Here is a 22,535-nt window from a genome sequence, read left to right on the forward strand (position 1 = left end):
ACCCCTCTCCCCTCTCATCCCCTTTTCCCCTCCTTTCTTGTAGGGCAAGATAAATTTCTACGCCCCATTGCCTGTGTATCTTATTTTTTAGTTGCATGCAATAACTTTTTTTTTTGAACATCTGATTTTAAAACTTTGAGTTCCAAATTCTCTCCCCTCTTCCCTTCCCACCCACCCTCCCTAAGAAGTCGAGCAATTCAACCTAGGCCACACATGTATCATTATGTATAACCCTTCCACAATACTCATGTTGTGAAAGGCTAACTACATTTTGCTCCTTTTCAACCCATCCCGCTTTATTGAATTTTCTCCCTTGACCCTGTCCCCTTTCCAAAGTGTTTGTTTTGATTACCTCCACCCCCATCTGCCCTCCCCTCCATCATCCCCCCGCCTTTTATTTTATTTTTTTTTATCTTCCTCCCTCTTCTTTCCTGTGGGGTAAGATACCCAACTGAGTATGTATGGTATTCCCCCTCAGGCCAAATCTAATGAGAGCAAGGTTCACTCATTTCGCCCTCACCTGCCCTCTCCCCTCCTCCCACAGAACTGCTTCCTCTTGCCACCTTTATGCGAGATAATCCACCCCATTCTATCTCTCCCTATCTCCCTCTCTCAGTATGTTGCTCTCTCATCCCTTAATTTCATTTTATTTCTTTTAGATATCTTCCCTTCATCTTCAACTCATCCTGTGTCTGCACTCTCTCTTTTACATATATATATATATATACATATATAAACACACATATTATATATACACATACATACACATACATACATATACACATAGATATATACATACATACACATTCACTCATATATATACATAAACATATACATATATATATGCATATTCCCTTCAACTACCCTAATACTGAGGTCTCATGAATCATACACATCATCTTTCCACGTAGGAATGTAAACAAAACAGTTCAACTTTAGTAAGTCCCTTGCAATTTCCGTTTCTTGATTACCTTTTCATGCTTCTCTTGATTCTTGTGTTTGAAAGTCAAATTTTCTATTCAGTTCTGGTCTTTTCACTGAGAAAGCTTGAAAGTCCTCTATTTTATTGAAACTCCATATTTTGCCTTGGAACATGATACTCAGTTTTGCTGGGTAGGTGATTCTAGGTTTTAATCCTAGCTCCATTGACCTTCGGAATATCGCATTCCAAGCCCTTCGATCTCTTAATGTAGAAGTTGCCAGATCTTTGGTTATTCTGATTGTGTTTCCACAATACTCAAATTGTTTCTTTCTGTCTGCTTGCAGTATTTTCTCCTTGATCTGGGAGCTCTGGAATTTGGCAACAATATTCCTAGGAGATTTCTTTTTGGGATCTATTTGAGGAGGCGATCGATGGATTCTTTCAATTTCTATTTTGCCCTGTGGCTCTAGAATATAAGGGCAGTTCTCCTTGATAATTTCTTGAAAGATGGTATCTAGGCTCTTTTTTTGATCATGGCTTTCAGGTAATCCAATAATTTTTAAATTATCTCTCCTGGATCTATTTTCCAGGTCAGTGGTTTTTCCAATAAGATATTTCACATTGTCTTCCATTTTTTCATTCCTTTGGTTCTGTTTTATAATATCCTGATTTCTCCTAAAGTCACTAGCTTCCACTTGCTCCAATCTAATTTTTAAAGTAGTATTTTCTTCAGTGGTCTTTTGGATCTCCTTTTCCATTTGGGTAATTCTGCCTTTCAAGGCATTCTTCTCCTCATTGTCTTTTTGGAGCTCTTTTGCCATTTGAGTTAGTCTGTTTTTTAAGGTGTTGTTTTCTTCAGTGTATTTTTCAGTATTTTTTGGGGTCTCCTTTAGCAAGTCATTGACTTGTTTTTCATGGTTTTCTCGCATCCTTCTCATTTCTCTTCCCAATTTTTCCTCTACTTCTCTAACTTGCTTTTCCAACTCCTTTTTGAGTTCTTCTATGGCCTGGGGCCAGTTCATGTTTTTCTTGGAGGCTTTTGTTGTAGGCTCTATGACTTTGTTGTCTTCTTTAGGCTCTATGTTTTGGTCTTCTTTGTCACCACAGAAAGAATCCAAAGTCTGAGACTGAATCTGGGCGTGTTTTCGCTGCCTGGCCATATTCCCAACCAACTAACTTGACCCTTGAGTTTTTCAGTGGGGTATGACTGCTTGTAGACTAACGAGTTCTATGTTGCACGTTTGGGGGGGAGGTGCCAGCTCTGTCAGACCCGCACTGCTCCTTCCCCAAGGACCCCCAACCCGAACTGGGCTTAGATCTTTGGCAGGCTGTGCACCCCTGCTCTGATCCGCCACTTAATTCCTCCCACCAGGTGGGCCTGGAGCCGGAAGTAACAACAGCTGTAGCTGCCCCACCTCCGCTGCCCCCGGGGCTGGAAGCTGAACCGCGAACTCCTTCCACTCCCGCAGCTTTTCCCACTAACCTTCTCCGCAGTCTTTGGTGTTTGTGGGTCGAGGGGTCTGGTAACTGCCACAGCTCACATATTCAGGGCGCTAGGGCCCCCTCTGCCCGGCTTCTGGTCTGGATGGTCCACACCGCTCAGGCTGGGCTCTGCTCCACTCCGTTCCCAGCTCCCAGCTCTGTGTGGAATAGACCTCACCCAGAGACCATCCAGGTTGTCCTGGGCTGGAGCCCTGCTTCCCTCTGCTGTTCTGTGGGTTCTGCCATTCTAGAATTGGTTCAGAGCCATTTTTTATAGGTTTTTGGAGGGACTCGGTAACGGAGCTCACTCTAGTCCCTGCTCACCAGCCGCCATCTTGGCTCCGCCCCCCCTATCTAAAGTTTTGTTACAATTAATGATGCTAAAAAGAAAAATGGTTTGTGGTTTATTTTACAAATGCCATCAAAGAAATATGACATGACTAAAAGGTTAAGATTCTATATGCATTGTGCTAAGATCACTCTTGTAGGAGAATGGACAGAAAGCTGGCTCCTACCAGAAGAGAAGAAGATGCTGAGATGCAGTGCTGGAGATGGCTGGAACAGATACTAAGGACCAGAGGATTTCACTGACAATGTTCCTTGCCAGACAGCTGTATAAGAAAGGACTTTTTGAATCTTAAAGAGACAATTGCATTTCTATTTCTCTTTGACTTTCTGTATGAATATTCATAAAGGGGACTGCCCCCTTTGATTTGTCAATGTGTTCATCAGTCCTTCTGTTTCAACAATCTGGCTAGCAGCTGCTGTGGGTGTGAAAGACCAACACAAGCCCAACAATGAGCACGCTGCCAAAGCCCAGGTTCTTTTGATCTGCTTTACTAAGGAAAGTAACATTAAGGGGTTAACAAGCTTATTTTAATCCAGCACACAAATATCACTCACTTAGTTCAGGGGAAAAAGCCAGCACCCTGAACTTCAGAGTAAAATACAAACAAAGTACAAACATCGACAGACAGACCTTGTCTGATTCAAATCCCAACATATAGTTACCAGAGTTTAACAAAGTCCCAACATCCAGGTTATGAGCTGGAGGGCTCTTAGCTACAGCTGCCTGGAGTCTCCGCATCAGCGAGCACCACCAAGAGTGAGAGCCCTGAGCAAATAGCTCTGTCTTCTCTTCTTATACCATTTCAGACATCATCAAATGTCATCTGAATGACCAGAACTTAGGTTCCTATGATTGGCTCTTGAGTTAGCACCTCTCCCCTTAGTACCCTGGGAGCTTCACACCCACATAGGCTTAGCACCTAATAGGGGTTTGGGCCTGGGGCTTAGCACCTAGTAAGACTCAATGTAATACACTGAATTAATCAAAGGAAACAAAAGCCAAACTCTTCAAGGGCACTTGGTTGAACTGAGTGCCAAGAGCCCATTTTGCTTACCAACACACCTTCCCATATTTACTTTAAAGGGGGTTACTATGTACAAGCTTGTCTCCCATATCCCTATTTCTTTGTATCTACAAATTTATGGCATAATCATAATGTGACACAAGATATAAGTGATTTAAAATTTATCACCCACCTAATTGAACACAGCAAAGCCCCAGGAATTGATACTGAAGGCATCACCAATGAGTTATTGCAACTCCTGAAGTAAGTCAAAGCAACATTGTTGCCACTTTCTTCCCTTGTTTGCCTTCCTAACACTATTGTGTCTCAGAGGGCCCTGCCTTCTACAAGTTATTATTTGGCTCATCATTAGCTTAAGCTCCATTTTAAAAGAAGGGGGGAGATGTAGATATAGAGGGCCAGCTCTGAGAAAATCAATGCTGGGATAAAATACAGGCCAGGTTTTCACTAAAGCCTGTTCTTGCCCTTGGGCTGATAACTCAGGATGCAGCCTCTCCAAACCCCCTCTGCAAAAAGGGAACAAAGCATGAGGAAGACATGCAATGTAGCAAATGTTTCCCACGAGGACTTGTTGATTCTGCTTGCCTAGAAGGTATATAAGCTTTTTCCCTCAGCCTAATAAATGGAGTTGTGCTATACTCTTCCGCCTGGCCCATGTCTTCTTTTCACTCTCCGCACATTTGGCCATCTCCGGCCATTCAGTGCCACAGCTGCTGGCGGCAATCAGTCATCATGGTGTGGTGCCAATGGAGATGGCCACAGCTCCCAGAGGGAGACCACCTTCAGGCCAGAACAAAGATCCTCCCTCTAACTTGTCCACAGTCAGCCAGCTGGTAAATAACAAAGGTAAAATTTGAACCTGGGTTTCCTAAGTACAGGTCTACCACTATCTACTTTACCACCCTGTCTCTCTAAGAGGCGAATGCCAGAGGAGAAACAGACAACATGAGAGAGATTTATTACATAGAAACAGATAAACATATGTTTATACATATATATATATATATATATATATATATATATATATACACACATGTATATGTATATATACACACACACATATCTATGAAGGAGAGTGAATGAAAACATGAAAAAAAGAAGACACAAGCTCTGTGTCTCCTGCCAAAGGCTTCAGTGCCCGAGCTGGATCTATTTTCTTTGAATAGGCTCTAATACTGGCTGCATCTTGTAAAATCAATGTCATTTCTGGGCAGTGGGTCTGCTTTGTTGGTCTGAGATGTCTTGAGCATCTTAACTGTATTAGGTGGTAGGTGATTTATAATGTGGTTAGTGCAGTACTGGCTCAGAATTAAACTTATTCCATAATTCATTTGATTGACAATTTTAACTTCTCTCCATGCAGTGTGGTACAGTAGATAAGAGCACCTTGGACACAAAACGCTAACCCTGCCTACACAGCTAATCTTTAATAGCAAGAAAATCATTCAAAGGAGTAGTGGCATCGAGGGCACTGGATTTTGAGACTGTGGACCTGGGTTCTAATCTCATCTCTGCTAAGTATTAGCTGTGTGACCTTGGGTAAGTCACTTCTCTTTTCTGGGCTTTAGTTTCTTCTTCTGTGAAATGAGGAATTTAAACTAGGTGGTCTCTAAGATCTAAATCTCATGATCCATTTTGTAATGGGAGAAGGGAAGCCCTGTATGAATTAGTAAAAAGCCTAAATAAGAGAGAGACCAAATAACTATCTGATTATTTGGTGAGACACACAATGACAAAATAGAAGGCTTCTGCCAGGTTGGTGCCCACTTGCTATTTTGCACTTCTTGGGGTCAGAATGATCACAAATATTCAATTTACGGGGACCAAAGTGGGGACTTGAGTTAATTACACTAATATTTGAAGAGCATGTCACATACTTGGTGTGCCCTCCTTGGAGTTCTGGGAGTGTGATTTCGGGCCTTCGAAGATGGTGATAAACTGCACCAAGATAAGAGAGAAAAAGAAAACATCAATTTCTTCTGTAGTATAGAATATTAAATTCCTGTGACCCCTACCATGGGCCTTCTGTACAAACCAGGGAAAGGCTCAGAAGGAGTTGTCAAGGACACAGCCACCACTGCCCTTGTGACCCAATGTCATCAGTGCCCCAGCCCTTTATGTAATTTGTGCCTTAAGACCTCCAGCAATTTGCAGTACAACCTACCCCCCACACCCCAACACGCACAGCAGAAAAGGAACCAAGCCACACAGTAAGCAGACAGTGTAGTGCCAGAGACAGATCTTAGTGTGAAGGCCAGTTTAGAAACACCAAAGCAGAAATCTGGGTAGCTCTGCTTTTATAAACTGGCTAGGGGAGAAAGGGCCTTAGAAAGCACTTGTCCAAAGGTGGTAGCTGGGGCTTGCCTTACCTCCTTCACTCAGTGATGCTTGAAACTCCTTTCTTTTTACTTTTTTTGGAGGGGGGAAGGCAGGGCAATTGGGGTTAAGTGACTTGCCCAAGGTCACACAGCTAGTAAGCATGTCAAGTGTCTAAGGCCGGATTTGAACTCAGGTCCTCCTGACTCCAGGGCTGGTGCTCTATTCACTGTGCCACCTAGCTGCCCCATTAATACTTTTTTCTTAAGAGCATAAAGCCTTTTATTCCTCAACTATAGATACAGTACAAATTGAAATTCCTTTGGGAGAAACAATACCGTCTTCTCATTTATAGGAAGGAGTCAATGATTCCTTTCTCGAGCAGGTTTTAATAGAGGGGACAGGACTCTAAAGCAAGGGCATTGAATGGGAAAACTGCAGAGAGCAATTTATACCACAGTCTGAGACAGACGACTTTGGAAGCTTTAAGAATTTGGAGCAGTGCAAGAATGAGGACCCATGATTCCAGAGAACTCATGGTGAAGCAGGCCACCCACCTCCTGACAAAGTGGGGATGGACTCAGGGTGCAGGATGAGACAGACACTTTTTGGACATGGCCAATATGGGTGAATTCTTTTCCTTAACTTTGCAAATCTGTCACAAGGGTTTTGTTTTTCCTTTTCTTTTTCAATGAGGGGAGGGAGAGAAAATAAAACCTTGCCAATTAACAAAAAAATAAACTTTTTAAACACAAAAAAAGGAAGCTGGTAAGAGCAGTCCTTGTGGCAAAAATAATCAGGTCACATTAGCATGTACAGAGGAGAGAAGCAAGGCCTAAATTCAACAATGACCATCATCAGGTCTTTTCCCTTAGTTTGTTTCTTCAACTATAAACATGGAATCTTAAGACTTGCCCGGTGCTGCTGTGAGGACTGTGGCTGGAGAAATGGGAGCTCTTATTAATAGGTTGGTTCTCTGAAGGGGACATCATTTGGCATTCATGGTCTTTCAGGCCACAGGGGAGCCAGGAAGGGGTCAGAGGAAGGCTCTTCTTAGTGACCACCAAGTCATATTGGATGTGGCCACTTCAGGCCAACTTTCCTATTTGGGTCTCAGCTCACCCTCCACTCTTATGTGTGGCTTTGAAATACATACCTGAAGGCTGCTTGTTTCATCTAGTGTCTTGGCCTCTTCCAGATACACTGTGAGCAAAACACAAAGTAGTGAAAGTCTAAGATCCCTGCTTGAACAGTGGTCATTTATAAAGGAGGCCAAATTTCTATCACACTTGGTCTTGATAACTCACCCAACATCTCTCAACCAGAATTAAGTGCTTAAGTCAGTTAAATTGGAATCTTTCCAGGGTAAAGCTGAAGCCTAAAGAGGTGTGGTCCTTGATAGTGTTGGGGGGCTGGCTCTGGCTCCCTTGGGAGAGATTATAAAAGATGGACCATGGTATAGCATTAAAGTATAGTAGATTAGATGCAGGGCTGGCTCTGCCAGGAATCCTGCAGGATCATGGGCAAGCTATTTCCCCTCTCTGGACCATCTGTAAAATGCAGGGGGTGGGGTTGGACTTTAACTCTAGGATGCAGGGAACGTGTATGTGATACTTCATGTTCTCCGCCAGTTGCAGGCTGTTATTTCTAGTGAGGGATTGGCAGCGAGACATGGCGATGGAAAGTCTTTCTTGGACACTGTGACTCAACTTTAGCAACTAATTTAAATGGGTCACGGGATTGGAAAGTGTTGGGCTAAACTCAAGTGCTGTGGCTTGAGCTTTACATCCCCCACAGGAGTTTCCATTCTCCTCCTAAGCCTATACTGATACACTCATTTGTTCTCTCTTCCCTCCCCCATCATCTTCCCTTTTCTCATTCTCCCCGCCCCCCATATAGTGTAGACTTCTCAGAAAGTTCAACTAGGAAAATGTGGCAACAATTTAAAGTCATACATTCTTTTACTGGAATTGGACATCAAAGATAAACCTGGACCTCCTCTTATGTCCCAGGTGTGGGATAGGGAAATCCATGAGAGCCTACCTAACTTGTGGCTTCCACTGAGAAACTCTACACTCCTGGGCTCTTGGCTCACTCCCATGCTTTAGGATTTTCTGAGTGCTTTGCTCATAACATATTTTATCATCTCCACTTTTGTAGATGAAGAAACTGAAGCACTGAAATCTGGCTTATCAGGGACAAGACAGTTGTCTGACTGTATAGGGTAGGGTCATGGAGAAGGAGAGTCATTATCTCTCTTGCTTCATCTCCTGCCTCCCCAGTTATTGATTTTTGGCTACTTTAGCTGCTTCAGACTGCCTATACCCATATCCTTCCTTCTCCCTTGCCTCCAAGTCCACATCACTTGTGTTGGCCAAACTATGTGTGACAAACTCTTCTGCCTTGAATGTTTGGTTCTCTACTTTTTCAGTGGATCTGTGATCTTATCAATAGACGTGTTCCCTCCATTAATGTAGCTCTTAATCCAGCCTCACCTTCACAACCTGGGCTGTTCTTGTCCATGTCCTCCCATGTCTCATCCCCAGAGGATATACCTACCATGTCAGAAGACTTCCTAACTCTAGGGTTTTTTACATTTCTTTGGGAACAAATACAATCTTTGGGCTAGCATTGACACTTCCAATATTTCCATTCAAGAATTGGAATAGTCAAATATTTGCCATGAGAGCATAGTTGTTGTAAAGTCAGACTATGGCACCATTTAGCATATAATAATGGTTCAGATAAACAAGCCATTGCTGTGTTGACTGTGAATCATGTGTGTAAATTATTCACTTCTGGAAAGGCAAACAAATTGGTGACATAATCCTGAGGCTTTCCACTCTGGCAGCCTTAAGAAGTGAGTAGAGTGGAAGGTTCAAAAGCTCCCCTACTGGACTTGGCTTCAACACTTCCTGAGTGACCTTGGACAAGTCCCTTCCCTTCTCTGGGGCTTTGTTTCCTCATCTCCAAAATGGGAATCATCATGAATGTACCACCTTCCTTGTAAGGTGCTTGGTCATAGACATTCAAGTGTCATATAAATATGAGTTCCTATGAGTATTTCTCTACTGCAGTCTTCTCTTGATGCTTTAGCATAACATGAAAGTGATACTTGGCTTGTGGTCTTCAAAGTCAGGCCTAGTAACAGCATCTGACCTCCAAGGCCTACGCTAGCTAAGGGTATGAGAAACCTTCTCATTAGAAAATTGACCTTGGAGTAATAAATATTTTCAGCCATTAACAAATCATGAAGACAGTATACTAAGGCAGGGCTGTCCAACCTTAGGTTTTTATTGAAACAACAGACAATATATTTTGATTTGCCATTTTAGTGAGAACTCTGTGGTAGCTCGGCTTCATTTACTAAAGCATTTATGTAAATTTCTATGCTTGTAGCATAAATCGCACTGCGGGCTGCAATGTGGCCCATAGGCCGCATTTTGGACAGCCCTGTGCTAAGGGATGGAGGGAGGACTAATAAGGATGAAATCATGTCAATTTTGAAATATTTTATGTATATTACTAGTATTATTTAATAACTTCAAATTTAAAAGGTATCAAATCAGTGACCAATATTTCTTAAATATGCTCTAACTCAAAATAAAAAAAAAAAAGTAATCAAACCGTCAGTTGTTTTCTTGCCCGATCCTGTGCTGTCTCTGCTGGGAAAAAAGAGAATGTTTCATTTTCTGTTTAGTCAGTAAAGGAAGGAATTACATGTTAGTTAAAAGAGCAACTTCTCAAGTATTGATATAGTCAGATCGTGACAAAAATGGTCCCTTCCAGGTCTCAAGGCAAGCAGAATGTTGTAGAACCAAAGTACAGTGATACCTGGAATAACCTTGGTTTAGATTTATCTGCATCCTTTCTCACCTTTGTTGCCAATCCCAGTCCTAGCTGCTAACCATTGGGGTGGCTTGGCATTTAGCACTTGGGGCAAGTAAGAGGGAGTGCTCAACTGGGGTGCAGCCACCAAGTGGAAGAGAGGAAGTAAACCTCAGCTCATGGGCCTGGCAAGGGAAGAGCTGGTGAATGAAGCATGCTCTCTCTCTCCCAGAAGGTGCTGTGGGTGCTCTTAGGGCTTGAAACTGATGATAACCCTGGCAGGAGGGAAAGATCTGGGAGCTGGGGCATAACTGAAGGGAAACCACAGTGGGGAGAAAGGTTTTAGATAGCCCAGGTGTACCACAATGGCCCTGGTTGCCTGGTGCTTGAGATGACAAGGTATAGAATTTTGTCTGCTTTATAGTGTTGCTAAGGGCATAAAAATTGGATCAGAGCATTTAGAGCTTGAAGGAGCCTTCGAGATAATCCAATTCTCACCCTCCATTTTACAGAGGAGGAAAAAAGCCCACAGACTAAAGCAAAGTTGTCCATTGCCACCCAGTAAATAGCAGAGGGCCAAATCAAATCCTGTTCCTTTCTCTCCAAAGCTGTGATTTTCCCACTAAACAATTCTTCTTTTCACTTAGTTTCCTATTTAAAAACTGATATAATTGAAAGTTTCCACCTTTTCAGAAAGACGGTATTAGAAAACCCAGGCCCCCAACAATCTCCAGAAGAATAGAGGCAGAAATATCTAATGTTTAAAAAGTGAGGGAGAAGAGGTAGGAAGAAAGGGAAATAAAAGATCCTGAAAGGGTAATAGCCTCTCAGAAAGGAAAAAGGAATGGCTAAAGAAATGAGCAAGCAGGGTACATAACACTGGAAACATGATGAAGATATTTTCTGTTGAAAGAATTCAAAGAAAAGATGCCAGAAGGAAAAAAGAATGAACTAGCACCAACCATGGTCCCAAAAAGGAATCCAGAACTTTCACAAAACTCATCAAATTTAATAATAATAAACACTTAAGGGGGAATAAGGAATTGGTGAGACCTGTCATTAGGTGTTCTCCCCAACCCCCACAAAAAAGGGAATGAGATAGAATGATAATGAAAATGAATATTGAGAGTCTTGTGGAAAATAGGTAAAAATCAGAAGTTAATGAGAAATTGAATTGTTCTACTGAAAGACCAAAAGGCTGCAAAACGTGATGGAAAGTCACCTGGAGGAAGGCTTCAGGATGCAAGAGTAAAGATGGTGGAGCAAGATGACAGAGTGTGGAGAGGCAACTGGTGAACTGTCACACGTCCTCAAGAATGTGAAGGAAGGAAGAGTCTGGACACCATATTTCAGGAAATCATTTCTCACCTGGACACACAACTCGGGTTCTTCTCTGACTTTTCCACTATGCCTCTTCTTGGAGTACCTTCCCTGGCTCCCCTCCCCACCTTGCTTTTTGGGTTATTTTGTGTGTTGTCTTCCCCCATTAGACTGTAAGCTCCTTGAAGGGACTATCTTTTTTTTTGGATCCCCAGTGTAAGCCTGGCACATAGTACACACTTAATAAATGTTTCACTGACTACTGGCAGGCTGGAATAATACAAGAAAAATTTCCAGAATTAGGAAATGATCAAAGGATAAGCTATAAAATAGGCATTGCATCAGTCACCAACAGGAAAGAATGCCAGATTCAACTCACCCAAACACACTGGTGTCAAACACTAGAGCTATCCTGACAAACAGAAGATTTTACAAGTAGTTAAGATGAGAAACATTACTTATTATTAACATCAATTATTCATTTAAGATAAAAAAATTACTGGCACAAGTAAGCCACAATGAGGCCTCTGATATGCAAATCAACCAAGAACTGCTGGTAAAAGAGGCCAGGCTTAGCTAAGAGCTTTGATGTGCAATTATGAACTTCAGCCTGGGCTGGCTAAAAATGGGTTTTAGATTTAATATTACATAGGGTTAGCAAAACACAAGGGGTAGGGAGTAGTGTGATCTATAGTTTTCTCAGGGTAGGAGGAGACAAACTTGGGAGAGGCACTAAAATGATAGATAATAAAATTGAATATTCTTCCACTTTCATCACTATTGAGGCAACAGTGGCTTTGGCTCAATGAACAAATAGCAAGGCAGCAGCCAGGTTGTCTCGATTGGTAACTTGAAGGCCATAAACAGGCTGGGGGTGGGGGCAGAGAAGGAGTAAATGAAATGTATAGGTATATGAATGTGTGTATGGCTAGATGGATACATTCACATACACATATGTGGAACTATGCATATATACATATACACATATGTATACATGTATAAAAATACACACATATATTACAACAGAATTCCCAACAACAGCAAAGTGAAAGGCAAGGAGGAATGAGAAGATGGAACTCTTTTATTGCAGGTATTACAAAAAATGGATAATTGAGGGAGAGAGAAGAACAGATAATCCCAAAGTGGCACTTCCATTTAGGAAAGGAGGGAAAGGGGGAAGATTGAAACCATGGAAAAACTTTGAGAAGAAATGGTAAGAACTTAGGATCCATCTTTGGTGATGAATGAGTGTGTTTTCCCATGCATATGTGTAAGACAGGTTTGGACTTATTCTAGTGAATGAAGGTAGTGCACATCCCTTACTGATAAAAACTTAATTTAGCAGAGTATGACAGAACCATATTTAGCAATTATAACTGTGACCATAAATGGATTGACTTCTGCTATTCCACAGAATAGGGTTACAGAATTGATTAAAAAAATCCAAGACAACCATATGTTGCCTTTGGGAAATATACTTAATGCCCAAGACACAGATTTAAATTGAAAAGTTGGAATAAGATTTACTGTGCTTCAGGTAAATCCTGTCTTTGACACATACTAGCAGTATGACCCTGGAGAACTGGTCCCTAATCTCTCAGGACCCCCAGACAACCCTCTGAGATTATAAATGGCAGAGCAGTTGCTCCTCTACATAGTGGAGGGAGTTTCCCTAGCTACCAGCAGAGGTTAGAGAAGTTACAGGTTCAGCCCCCAAAAGTGCTTCTGTTAAAAATCAGAACCTATAGTCATGATAATCAGGCAAGGCTGAATTCAAATTACAAAGCATTATAAAATAGAAACATGGGGACTATGTTATGCTTAAAGGCACCATTCATAAAGAAAGTATACCAATAGTATCTACCTGACAGCATAGCAACTACATTTTTAAAGAAGGTAACTGATAAACAGGAAAAGAATTATAGATATGAATAGAATCCTGGAAAAATTAGGTTTAGGTAAGTGAATTCACTTATCCAAATCTTCATGGAATGTTTTCAAAAACAGTCCAATTTGGGTATTAAAAAACTTATAAATAAATTTGGAAAACAAATTCTGCTACCTTTACAGAAACAATCAAAAGCAGTAAATTACTAAAATATAGCCAGAATATAGAGTCCTAGGTGGAAGAGTGACAGGTTCAGTGCTCAAATTACAGAGAACAAAAGCAATCTTCCCATGTCACTGCCTAGCTCAAAGGCCTTCAATGATTCCCTCTAGCCTCTAGAATAAAATACAAAGCCTGCCATTTAAAGCCTTCCATAATCTAGCTTCAACATATTGCCAAGTCTTATTTCCTCTTTCTTTCACATGGGAAGGTACAAAGCGATGCCAACTGAAGAATTAAACAATGGACACACTGACTACAACTATGTAATTAGAGACAACCATAACAGCAACAAATTCATATGAAAGAGAAATGACAGTCAAAGAGGATCACAGAAACAAGTAGAATGATTTGGTCACTACAGGGCCAAAGGCAATGTGGATATCTTTCGTTGTGAGTTTAATAAAGGCTAAAGAACAGAGGGGAAGGGACATTAGGATGATCATTTGCACTCTCTTCTGGCTTGCTCTTCCAATGTCTTTTTCTTATTCTGGTGTTTACATATTAGAACACTTATGCTTCTCACAGGAGCTCAAAATAAACTTATTTGTGAAAAATAAAACCATACCCTTCAGAAAGCATCTCTTGGTTGTATGAATATGAGCTCATAGTTCTGTGTATCAGGTAATGTGGAGGCTCTGCAGCAATGGTTTTCCCCTCTTCTTGCTGGAAAAAAAAGTACAAGAAAAGCATCAAAGCAGAGTTTTAAGCAAGTCTAATAAAAATCTATCATAGAAATGAATGGTCTGGGGCATCAGATAGGGGGTGGGGCTTAGCTAGATTGATCTCAACCCTCCTGGCTCTGTCTTGCAGCCATGGCATTCCTGTCCAGAAAACTCAGCATTCTACAACTCCAGAGTAGAGACCAAATGTGTTGGGAGGCCCTCTTGGGGATGATTTTTTTACACTTGGCTCAGGGCAACCCCATTTTCTTTTTTTCTAATGCTTCTTAGGATCATCACAGGATTATAGCTTTAGAAGAGGAAACTAAGGCACAGAGAAGTGAAGTCTGAGAGACAGGATTTAAACCCAGGTCTTCCTAACTCCAAGTCTAGTGCTCTGTTCACTACATCCTGCTGCTTTTTCTCAAGGCCTAAATTTCCATATTTCTTCTCTCCAGCTAAGGTCAGCGTTGCTTCATCTTTTAAGTATCTACAACTCACTTCACTACTTCAAGGATATAGGATTTTGTTGGGGGTAAGGGTAAGGGGCTCCTTTTGCTGACACAGATTTCAGTCTCTCTGGGAGATGCTTTGGCTAAAACTTCATCCCTCTGTGGCAAACCTTACTCTGAGTCTCTAGAAATTATCTAGGGTAGGCCTCAGACAACAGACACTCCCCATCTGTCACTGGGCTTGCACCTTCATGTCCCAATGAGGCATCAGAGGAGTATTTAGTGAAAGAAATATCATATATTTACAATATGATAATATAATTGGCACTGTGGTGACATTGTGAAATCACTTAATTTCAGACATGGAAGGAACCTTGGAGATCATAAATCAGAGAAAGGCTGCCCAGGAACATACTAACTTTTTCTGCCAATTCAAAGGTGCTCCTCTTAGGATTGAGAGGCTTCAGTTCTCCATAATCAAAGAACTGACCACTATTATGAGAGAGCCAAAGTTACCTATGGTCACATTTGTCACTTATGGAGGACTGTGGCTTTTCTTCTAAGTCATAAGACTCGATCTTTGACAAGGATGCTACCTGGGTAAGTGCTTCACTTTCTGCGACAGCTATTGGCACTTCTGGCTCCTCTGGCTCCTCTGGCTCGTCTGCCTCTTCTTGGGCTCTTGGTTCCTTGATCTGACTTGGAGAGGCTTCAATACTTTCTGGTGTGGTAGTAGAAGTAGCCTGACAACACTTGCTTATGGACAATAGTTTCTTCAGGCTACTGGAACTCAGTGAAGACTTGGGTAAACTGACTTTACTTTCTGGGACTTTCTCCTCTTCCTCCATTTCCATTAGCTCAAGGGCACACTCTTCTTTTAAAACAACTTCTCGGGAGCCAAATTCTTCCTCATCAGAGATTAAGCCATCATCCCCCCTATTCTCTGTCTCTTCATCAATGTCATGGGCAACCAGACGAATAATAAGATCCTTTTTGCTCTGGACATCTTTTAAGAGTTCCACCCTGGTGATATCGGGCTTTCTTACGTTCTGAAATGAGTTCCTGGAAACAGGCTGAAATTAAAGAGATTGTGAATATTTCAAATAACTGTCTCAGGGTATTTTTTTCATCAGGCTTTTATTGCAATACAGTGATTTGCACATGATTTCTAGTTTTAATTTCGTAAAGTGATTCATTATCAAATCACGTTTACTAGTATACTGTAGTATTTCTAAGAAACATGAAATGTATAAAGAATGTTTGGTGTTCCTACATTTTTTCCATATTCATGATAATGCTAATTTATATCAATTTGTTTGATACACATAAGGGAAGGGACTAACATGAATTGTGGCTTTTTTCTAATTTTTACTGCTTGAATCTTATCTTTTTCATAACCAACATACGTGCTATGCATAAGAGCTTAGAGGCACCTTAGAGATCACCTAGTTCAAGTTTTGCGTTTCTAATCTCATTAGCTTGAGGGGAACTCCTAGTGTGGATATTCCTATCACCAATGTAGATCCAGAAAGATTTACTGTCAGATAATTCTGAAGAACCTGTGACAAAAAAAAAAAATGCTATCCACCTCCAGAGAAAGAACGGGTGGAGTCTAAGTGCAGATTGGAGCATATTGGTTTCCTACTTTATTTTCCTTGTTTTTTTTTTGGTGGGGGGGGGGGGGAGGGTGTGTGTCTGTGTTTTCTTTCACAACATGACCAATATGGAAATAAATTTTGCATGACTGCACATATATAACCTTTATCAAATTGTTTGCCTTTTCACTGAGCGGGGAGAGAGTGAGAATGAGAGAGAATTTGGAACTCAAAATCGTAAAAAAAATGGTTATACATTGTTTTCACATGTAACTGGAGAAAAATAAAATATTAAAATTAAAAAAAATGATTTACTGTCAGACAATTGCCTGAAGCACTTATGGGGTAAGATTATTGACCATAGTCACATAGCTAGTACCTTCAGGGGTAGGCTGAATTGAGGTATTCCTTATTGTCTCTCTACTACTCCATGCTATCCTCTCCCCTCTCATTTTACAAGGGAGGAAACTGAGGCCCAGAATGTTTAAGCAATTTATAGTTGCACAGATAGTAAGTGGCAGGGCTGGGATTATAATTCAAGCTCTCTAACCCCAAATCCAGGGCTCCATCAGCTATACCCACTGCATTTCCTGAAGTGTATATACTTTGTTCCTTGAAGTTTTTCCATCACCTGCCCTGGCAGGCTTATGATTTCACAAACCAACCCATAGATAGTTCAAAATGCAGCTATTTCCCTGAAGGATGACAAATCTCGGGTATTCTTGGATTTTTTTTAAAAATGCAAATAGCAGTTGAAAATATGAAAATCTTTTAATAGGGTCTCTCTTCTTCCTGCCCCAATTTACTACTGGAACCTATTTTCAAAAAAAAAGCCTCAAAGAATTATACATTTTAACATTCCCTTCCCTCTTTCTTCAAATGTCACATTTCATTTTACAGTATTAAATGGAACATGAAGAAAAGAAGTTTTGTAGTGTGGTGTGAATAGAACCAGTGAGGCTGGTGACCAGGAGGACACTTAATAGGCTCTATCACAACCTGAGCCTGAGCTTCCTGGATCCTATTACCTTGTTTCTATCTGTCCGCTGGGATTGTTTGAGGAAAGCACTTTGCAAACATTAAAGCACTAGAAAAATGAGTTATGTTGCTTAACCTCCCTGGGCTTCTGCTCCCTCATGGGTAAAATGAGAGGTTAGATTGGTAGCCTCTGAGATCCCTATTAATTCTAGAGCTAACATCTTATGTGTGAGCTTGGGAAAGTCACTTTTGCTCCTTGGGTCTCAGTTTCCCACTCTGTAAAATGAGGGGGTTGGCCTTGGAGAACCCTTCCAGCTCTAGGTCTAGGCTCCTAATATGATTTTGTTCTACTTTCATGGGTTTTGCTGACACTGAACCTCTAAATTACTCAAAAATGTAATTCTGGATCTTAGTACCACTTCGTAGCACCAAGAGCTAGCTTTAAGATAAATGGTGTCCTAAGTATCTTTTGTAATAATCATCATCTTTGGCATTTCTATTGCACATTAAGGTTTCAAATTGCTTTAATACATTATTGTCTTTGATTATCATAACAACCCTGTAAGTTAAGTACTGTTGGTATCCTCTCCCATTTTATACATGAAGAAACTGACATTCAGAGAGGTTAACTGACTTGCCTAAGATCACACAGTGTTTGAAGTAGGACTTGAACTCAGGTTTTTCTGACTCCAAGCCATTTTTCTGACTAGCCATTATTTTATTCTGCCTTTATTTTATAAACAAAAGCGCCACCATAGCTTCTGCAGAAATTAAGACAGTCAAATTTCAGTTATCTGTGACATTCAAGGGGAGCAGTAGTATAGAAAACCCATAATGGTAGAGAACGTCCAAATTATTTCTATTTGACTTTGAATGTGTTTCTATATTTGCATTTGGACATTCGTGTCTCAGTCATTCTGGGAACTTGCACCACTTCCAGACAATGTTCAAATTCTCTAGCTTGCCCAGCTCCCTCCTCTTTTTCCCCTTTTCCATGTGAGAGATGGTCCATTTACACTTTTCTGGTAATGTGATCACTGATGCTCATAAAAAGGAGTCTGAGGCAGAAGTGTAACTAGTGTAAGCAGGATAGGCACAACTTGGGGGTGGTGGACCCAATGAGGTACTCATTTTAATCTGACTTTTTAGAAATGACAGAAAATTCTATCCTCCATGATGTATAGGGATTTTTAAAAATGTGTGTGACCGGTTAAGTCACATGGATTGGTGTGTGGACTTTGAAGTCTCTGGTGGATAACAAAACACAGGGTGATACAATTTTTTAAAACCTTGATTGGGGAGAACCAAGGTGCTCTAATATCTACCCCAGCTCTAGCATGAGGCACTGTAAGATACTGAGGTTCTTTTTAAATCATCAAAGAAAGAGCAATTTTTGAGTCTAATTTTAGTGTTACATATTATTGAATTATTTTTATTCTTTGAAAATTAGAAGGCCACATTGTACATGGTTTGATGCTAAAGTAATAAGATTGAGCCTCACACAAGGTTTCTGGAAGCCAAGTTTGCTACTTTAGCGTCACACTTGGTTTTAGTAATTCTGGGTTAAGCAGAATATTGGATTATCTAGAACATCTCATTCTCTGACCATGCCGAGCTACGTGGTTGGCTGTAATTTACAGACAAGAGCAGCACCAGTAGCAATGCTTGCTCATTATTTTTTTTTTTTTTGACCATTGCTTTTATGCTTACCTCAAAGGGCTTTACATCCAGCCGCCCTGTTTTATCCAAAGAGATCCGTCTTTCCTTTTTCCTAGATTCTATGTCAACTATTTCTGAGGAGTAGCTCTTCCCACTTATTGATGCTCTTCTTAGCTCTGCTAGACTGTGTCCAGTTCTTGACAAACACTGCTTCTTTAGTTTCTCCAGTGGTTGAGTTTTGAGTGAAATCACCGCTAAGTGTTGAGAAACAATGGCTGGATCTATTCTGATTGGCTTATTTCCAAGGTGAGGGACAATTTTAACTTGCAGGTCATCCTCCTTAATGTCCTCTTCTCTTAATAGCATAGAGCCCATTTTTATGGCATGCTCACTGGCTTTTTCAACAATTCGGTCAACATCCAGATCAGTGAAGACATCAGTGGATGAACTACGGGAGCTAACAGATTCTGGGGGACAATGCGAAATCTCACTGATTATTAAGCTAGCTACTTTTTTGGGGAAAAATCTGTTCGTACTTTTTATATCATGAAAGAATTCCTCTTGGGTTCCAGATTGTCGCAAAACATTACTATATACAGAATCAACAACCTGAGAAATCATTTCAATATTTTCTGGGTTCATAAAGTACACTTCAGGGTCAGAAGCCACAAGACTAATGTTACTTTTAGATATTTCAGCAGCCACTGATTTTGTCAGCTGAGATGCAATTTTATTCAGTTCAGGTTTGGAGAAGCTTTTTGCCTCTTTGGTTGCAACACAGGGCAACTTGACTATTTTTGCTAGGAATAATGCCAATGTTTCCTCCAAAAAGGAGGCATCCAGCACTGGAGTTTTGGGGGCTGAAAGTTTCTCCTGTGACTTAATGTCATCTAGAATTTGAAGGACTTTTTCCATAACTGTGACAGCTTCTAGTGCCAGTTGAGGACCTGATGTCTCTTTTTCATAAGGTAATTTTTCCTCCTGAGAGATTCTTTCCTCACGAGTGATTCTTTCCTCACGAGGGAATTTTTCCTCACAAGGGATTCTTTCCTCAGGAGAGAAGCTCCTTTCTTCACGAGAGAATTTTTCTCCACTAGGGACTCTTTCCTCATGAGGGATTCTTTCCTCACTAGAGAATTTATCCTCACGAGGGATTCTTTCCCCACGAGAGAATTTTTCCTCACGCGGGATTCTTTCTTCCCAAGAAAATTTTTCCTCAAGGGGGATTCTTTCCCTCAGAGAGTGTTTGTCCTGACGAGGGATTCTTTCCATATGAGGCCGAAATTCAGGGTTGGAAATTTCCTTGACCATTAAGAAGGCTATTATATCAGCTAGAATGTTGCTCTTCCCTAATAAATCTTTATACATAGAAATGTGAGAGCCAGAGTGTTTTAAAACGCTATCATAAACATTATCAACTACTTTTTCTACAGCCTCGTTATCTTCCTTAGGCAACGTGGGAGGTTCATTAGGCTGCTGTACAATTTTAATTGGATTTTTTGATATAAACTCTTTCAGTGAGGTTATTATTTTGTTACTAATTTTTTCCAATTCAGCCTCCAAATGCTTAGTTCTTTCTCTCTCTATCATAGGGAACACAGACAAAAGTCGGGATAAAAACTTTACTACAATTTCTTCTAGGATGTTCAAAGGTAATTTTTGATCATAGGTTTGTTTAGTTGGAAGACCTGCTGGGCTCTGGGAAATATCTTTAAGGATATTTTCAACAACATTGTCAACTTCGGCACATTGGTGGGGTGTTAACTCTCCAGAAAAGTATGTCTGCAGCTGATTGCCAGCAACCTCTCTTACAACTAGGTCAGCTATGCTTTCAGAAAGCATTCTGCATCCACTTGTTGCACAGTTCTGTATGATCTCCTGAGAGCCAAACTGTGGCAAAAGATTGCTGTAAACAGACTGTACCACTACCTGAATTACTTCATCATCATTGGGGTGTAAGCACTCAACATATTGTATTATCATATCTTTGTCTTTTGATATTTCTGTCATAACCCTGCTGACTAATTTCATTTGAAGGAAGTTCAGTTCCATAAAAAGGCTGTCACCTTCTGCTTCTGAATCTAGATTTTTTTCGGCTCCTGATGGGAAAATTTTGGCTAGAAGAGATGAAATAATTTCTTCCAAAAATTCATGAGGCAGCATGATAGTATATGGTGAGGAAGTCTGACATTCTTTGGTGTGTTTTTTGGCGACTTTTTGTACTTTCGTAACAACATCCTTAGATTCCAGAGGTATGCACACTTCAGTGGGCAATTCATCCTGTAATAGTAGGCTGAGCTGATGCTGAAACATTTCTTCTATTACAGCACCAGCTAATCTTTTGGCTAACTTATCACTATCGTTGATGTCTTTGCAAATTGAGTCTTGAGATCTGTATTCATGCAGAACGTTACAGAGAGAGGAGTGCACGACCTTATTGACCAATGTTTTATCCACTGGTGGCATATAATCAGTGTAATGTTGTATGTCTGTACATGATCCCCTATCAACCAGGATTTTTGGGGGCACAGGTGGCATTTTAGGCAGTGAGGGTGTTCTCTGGAGAGTTGGTCCTTCCCATGTAGCAGAACTATGCTTGTCTGGCATTTTCTCTTCAATCAATACTTTAGGTTCCTGGGGCAAAGGTTGTATTTCTTCAGCAGGCCTAAACACCCTAATTCGGGCTTCAGAAAACTGTTTTAACAAGGAATCAATCAGTTTCATTGCTGTTTCATAGAGCTCAGTCTGATTTACATCATCCTGAATTTTTTTACATTCTTCACAAGTTTCTGGTGAAGAAGAAAAGATCAGTTTGTTCACAATCTCTGTGACAACATCTTCTAAAAATCTAGCTGAAAAAATACCTGATTTCATTTCAGGTGATTGGGAGGATGTTTTGGCATCATCAAGAGGGTGTTTCTTCACCTCTTTGCCTTTGTCAGGAACATCTTTGTGAACCAGGTGCAATGAAGCCACTGATGAAGGTTGGCTAAGAGTCTCAACATGTGCTGTTTGGGCAGGAATAACATTTGCATACTGGGTATCATCTAGAGATGTCTGAGTAGACATTTCTAAAACATTACTATAAATATTCTCAATCACATTTTCAACACTTTCATAATACACTGTTGGTTCATCTTCAACATCTGTTTGAACACAGCTCTCTCTCTTGCTTTTAGGGGCTGATTTGAAATTTGGATCATGTAAAGTCCTTATATTTTTCATCGTAGTGACTGCAGGAGTGACCCTAAATGCCCCATCATCATCATCTGTCCCAACTGAAATGTCTTTTTTCTTTTCTTCAAACTTCTTACTACTTAATAATTTCAAAACTGGTTCTGGTGTTTTCTTACTTTGTAGTGGAGAAATGCCTCGTATTGGTTCTTCATAATTTTCTTCAGCAGCCAAATGGTGTTCTTTCTTCTTTATACTGCTTTTCTTAGGTGTTCTCTTGAAATCTGGTTCTGGGATCTCCTTTCTGCTTTTCATAACTGCAAAGACTTTAATTGACTCTTCCACCTCGTCTTCTTTGGCTGAACTCTCATCACTCTTTATATCTGATGTTTTCCAACCATGATGGTCCTGGTGACTTTTTATAGTACTGGTGGCTACAGAAATGAATTTTATTGAATCCTTGTCTTCATCTTTTTTAGTTGGGCTTTCACTTGTCTTTTTCTCACTTTCCCTTTTGTCAGTTAGCTCCCAGTCTGCAGATTTCAGGGCACACATTTTAGTTTTCATAGTGCTAGCTAGAGAAATGAACATTGAATCCTGGTCATCATTTCTAGGTATAGTTTCAACCTTCTCTTCACTCTTCTTTTCACTTATTGTGCCCAGATCT

At 40.6% G+C, this 22,535-nt stretch overlaps 1 protein-coding gene across 1 annotated transcript in view; it reads right to left on the minus strand.

Annotated features, from left to right (window-relative positions):
* The window catches only part of FSIP2 (fibrous sheath interacting protein 2), a gene marked incomplete at its 5' end in the record, with an annotated part of 166,517 nt that overhangs the window by 69,319 nt on the left and 74,663 nt on the right, over positions 1-22,535 (minus strand). Inside the window, 5 exons of the mRNA XM_036765339.1 lie at positions 13,917-14,014; positions 15,059-15,535; positions 18,746-19,662; positions 19,969-21,702; positions 22,375-22,498. Coding sequence (XP_036621234.1) covers positions 13,917-14,014; positions 15,059-15,535; positions 18,746-19,662; positions 19,969-21,702; positions 22,375-22,498 — 3,350 coding nt within the window. The remainder of the gene's footprint in view (positions 1-13,916; positions 14,015-15,058; positions 15,536-18,745; positions 19,663-19,968; positions 21,703-22,374; positions 22,499-22,535) is intronic.

Source organism: Trichosurus vulpecula, chromosome 6, assembly GCF_011100635.1.
Source record: "Trichosurus vulpecula isolate mTriVul1 chromosome 6, mTriVul1.pri, whole genome shotgun sequence".
NCBI lineage: Eukaryota > Metazoa > Chordata > Mammalia > Diprotodontia > Phalangeridae > Trichosurus > Trichosurus vulpecula.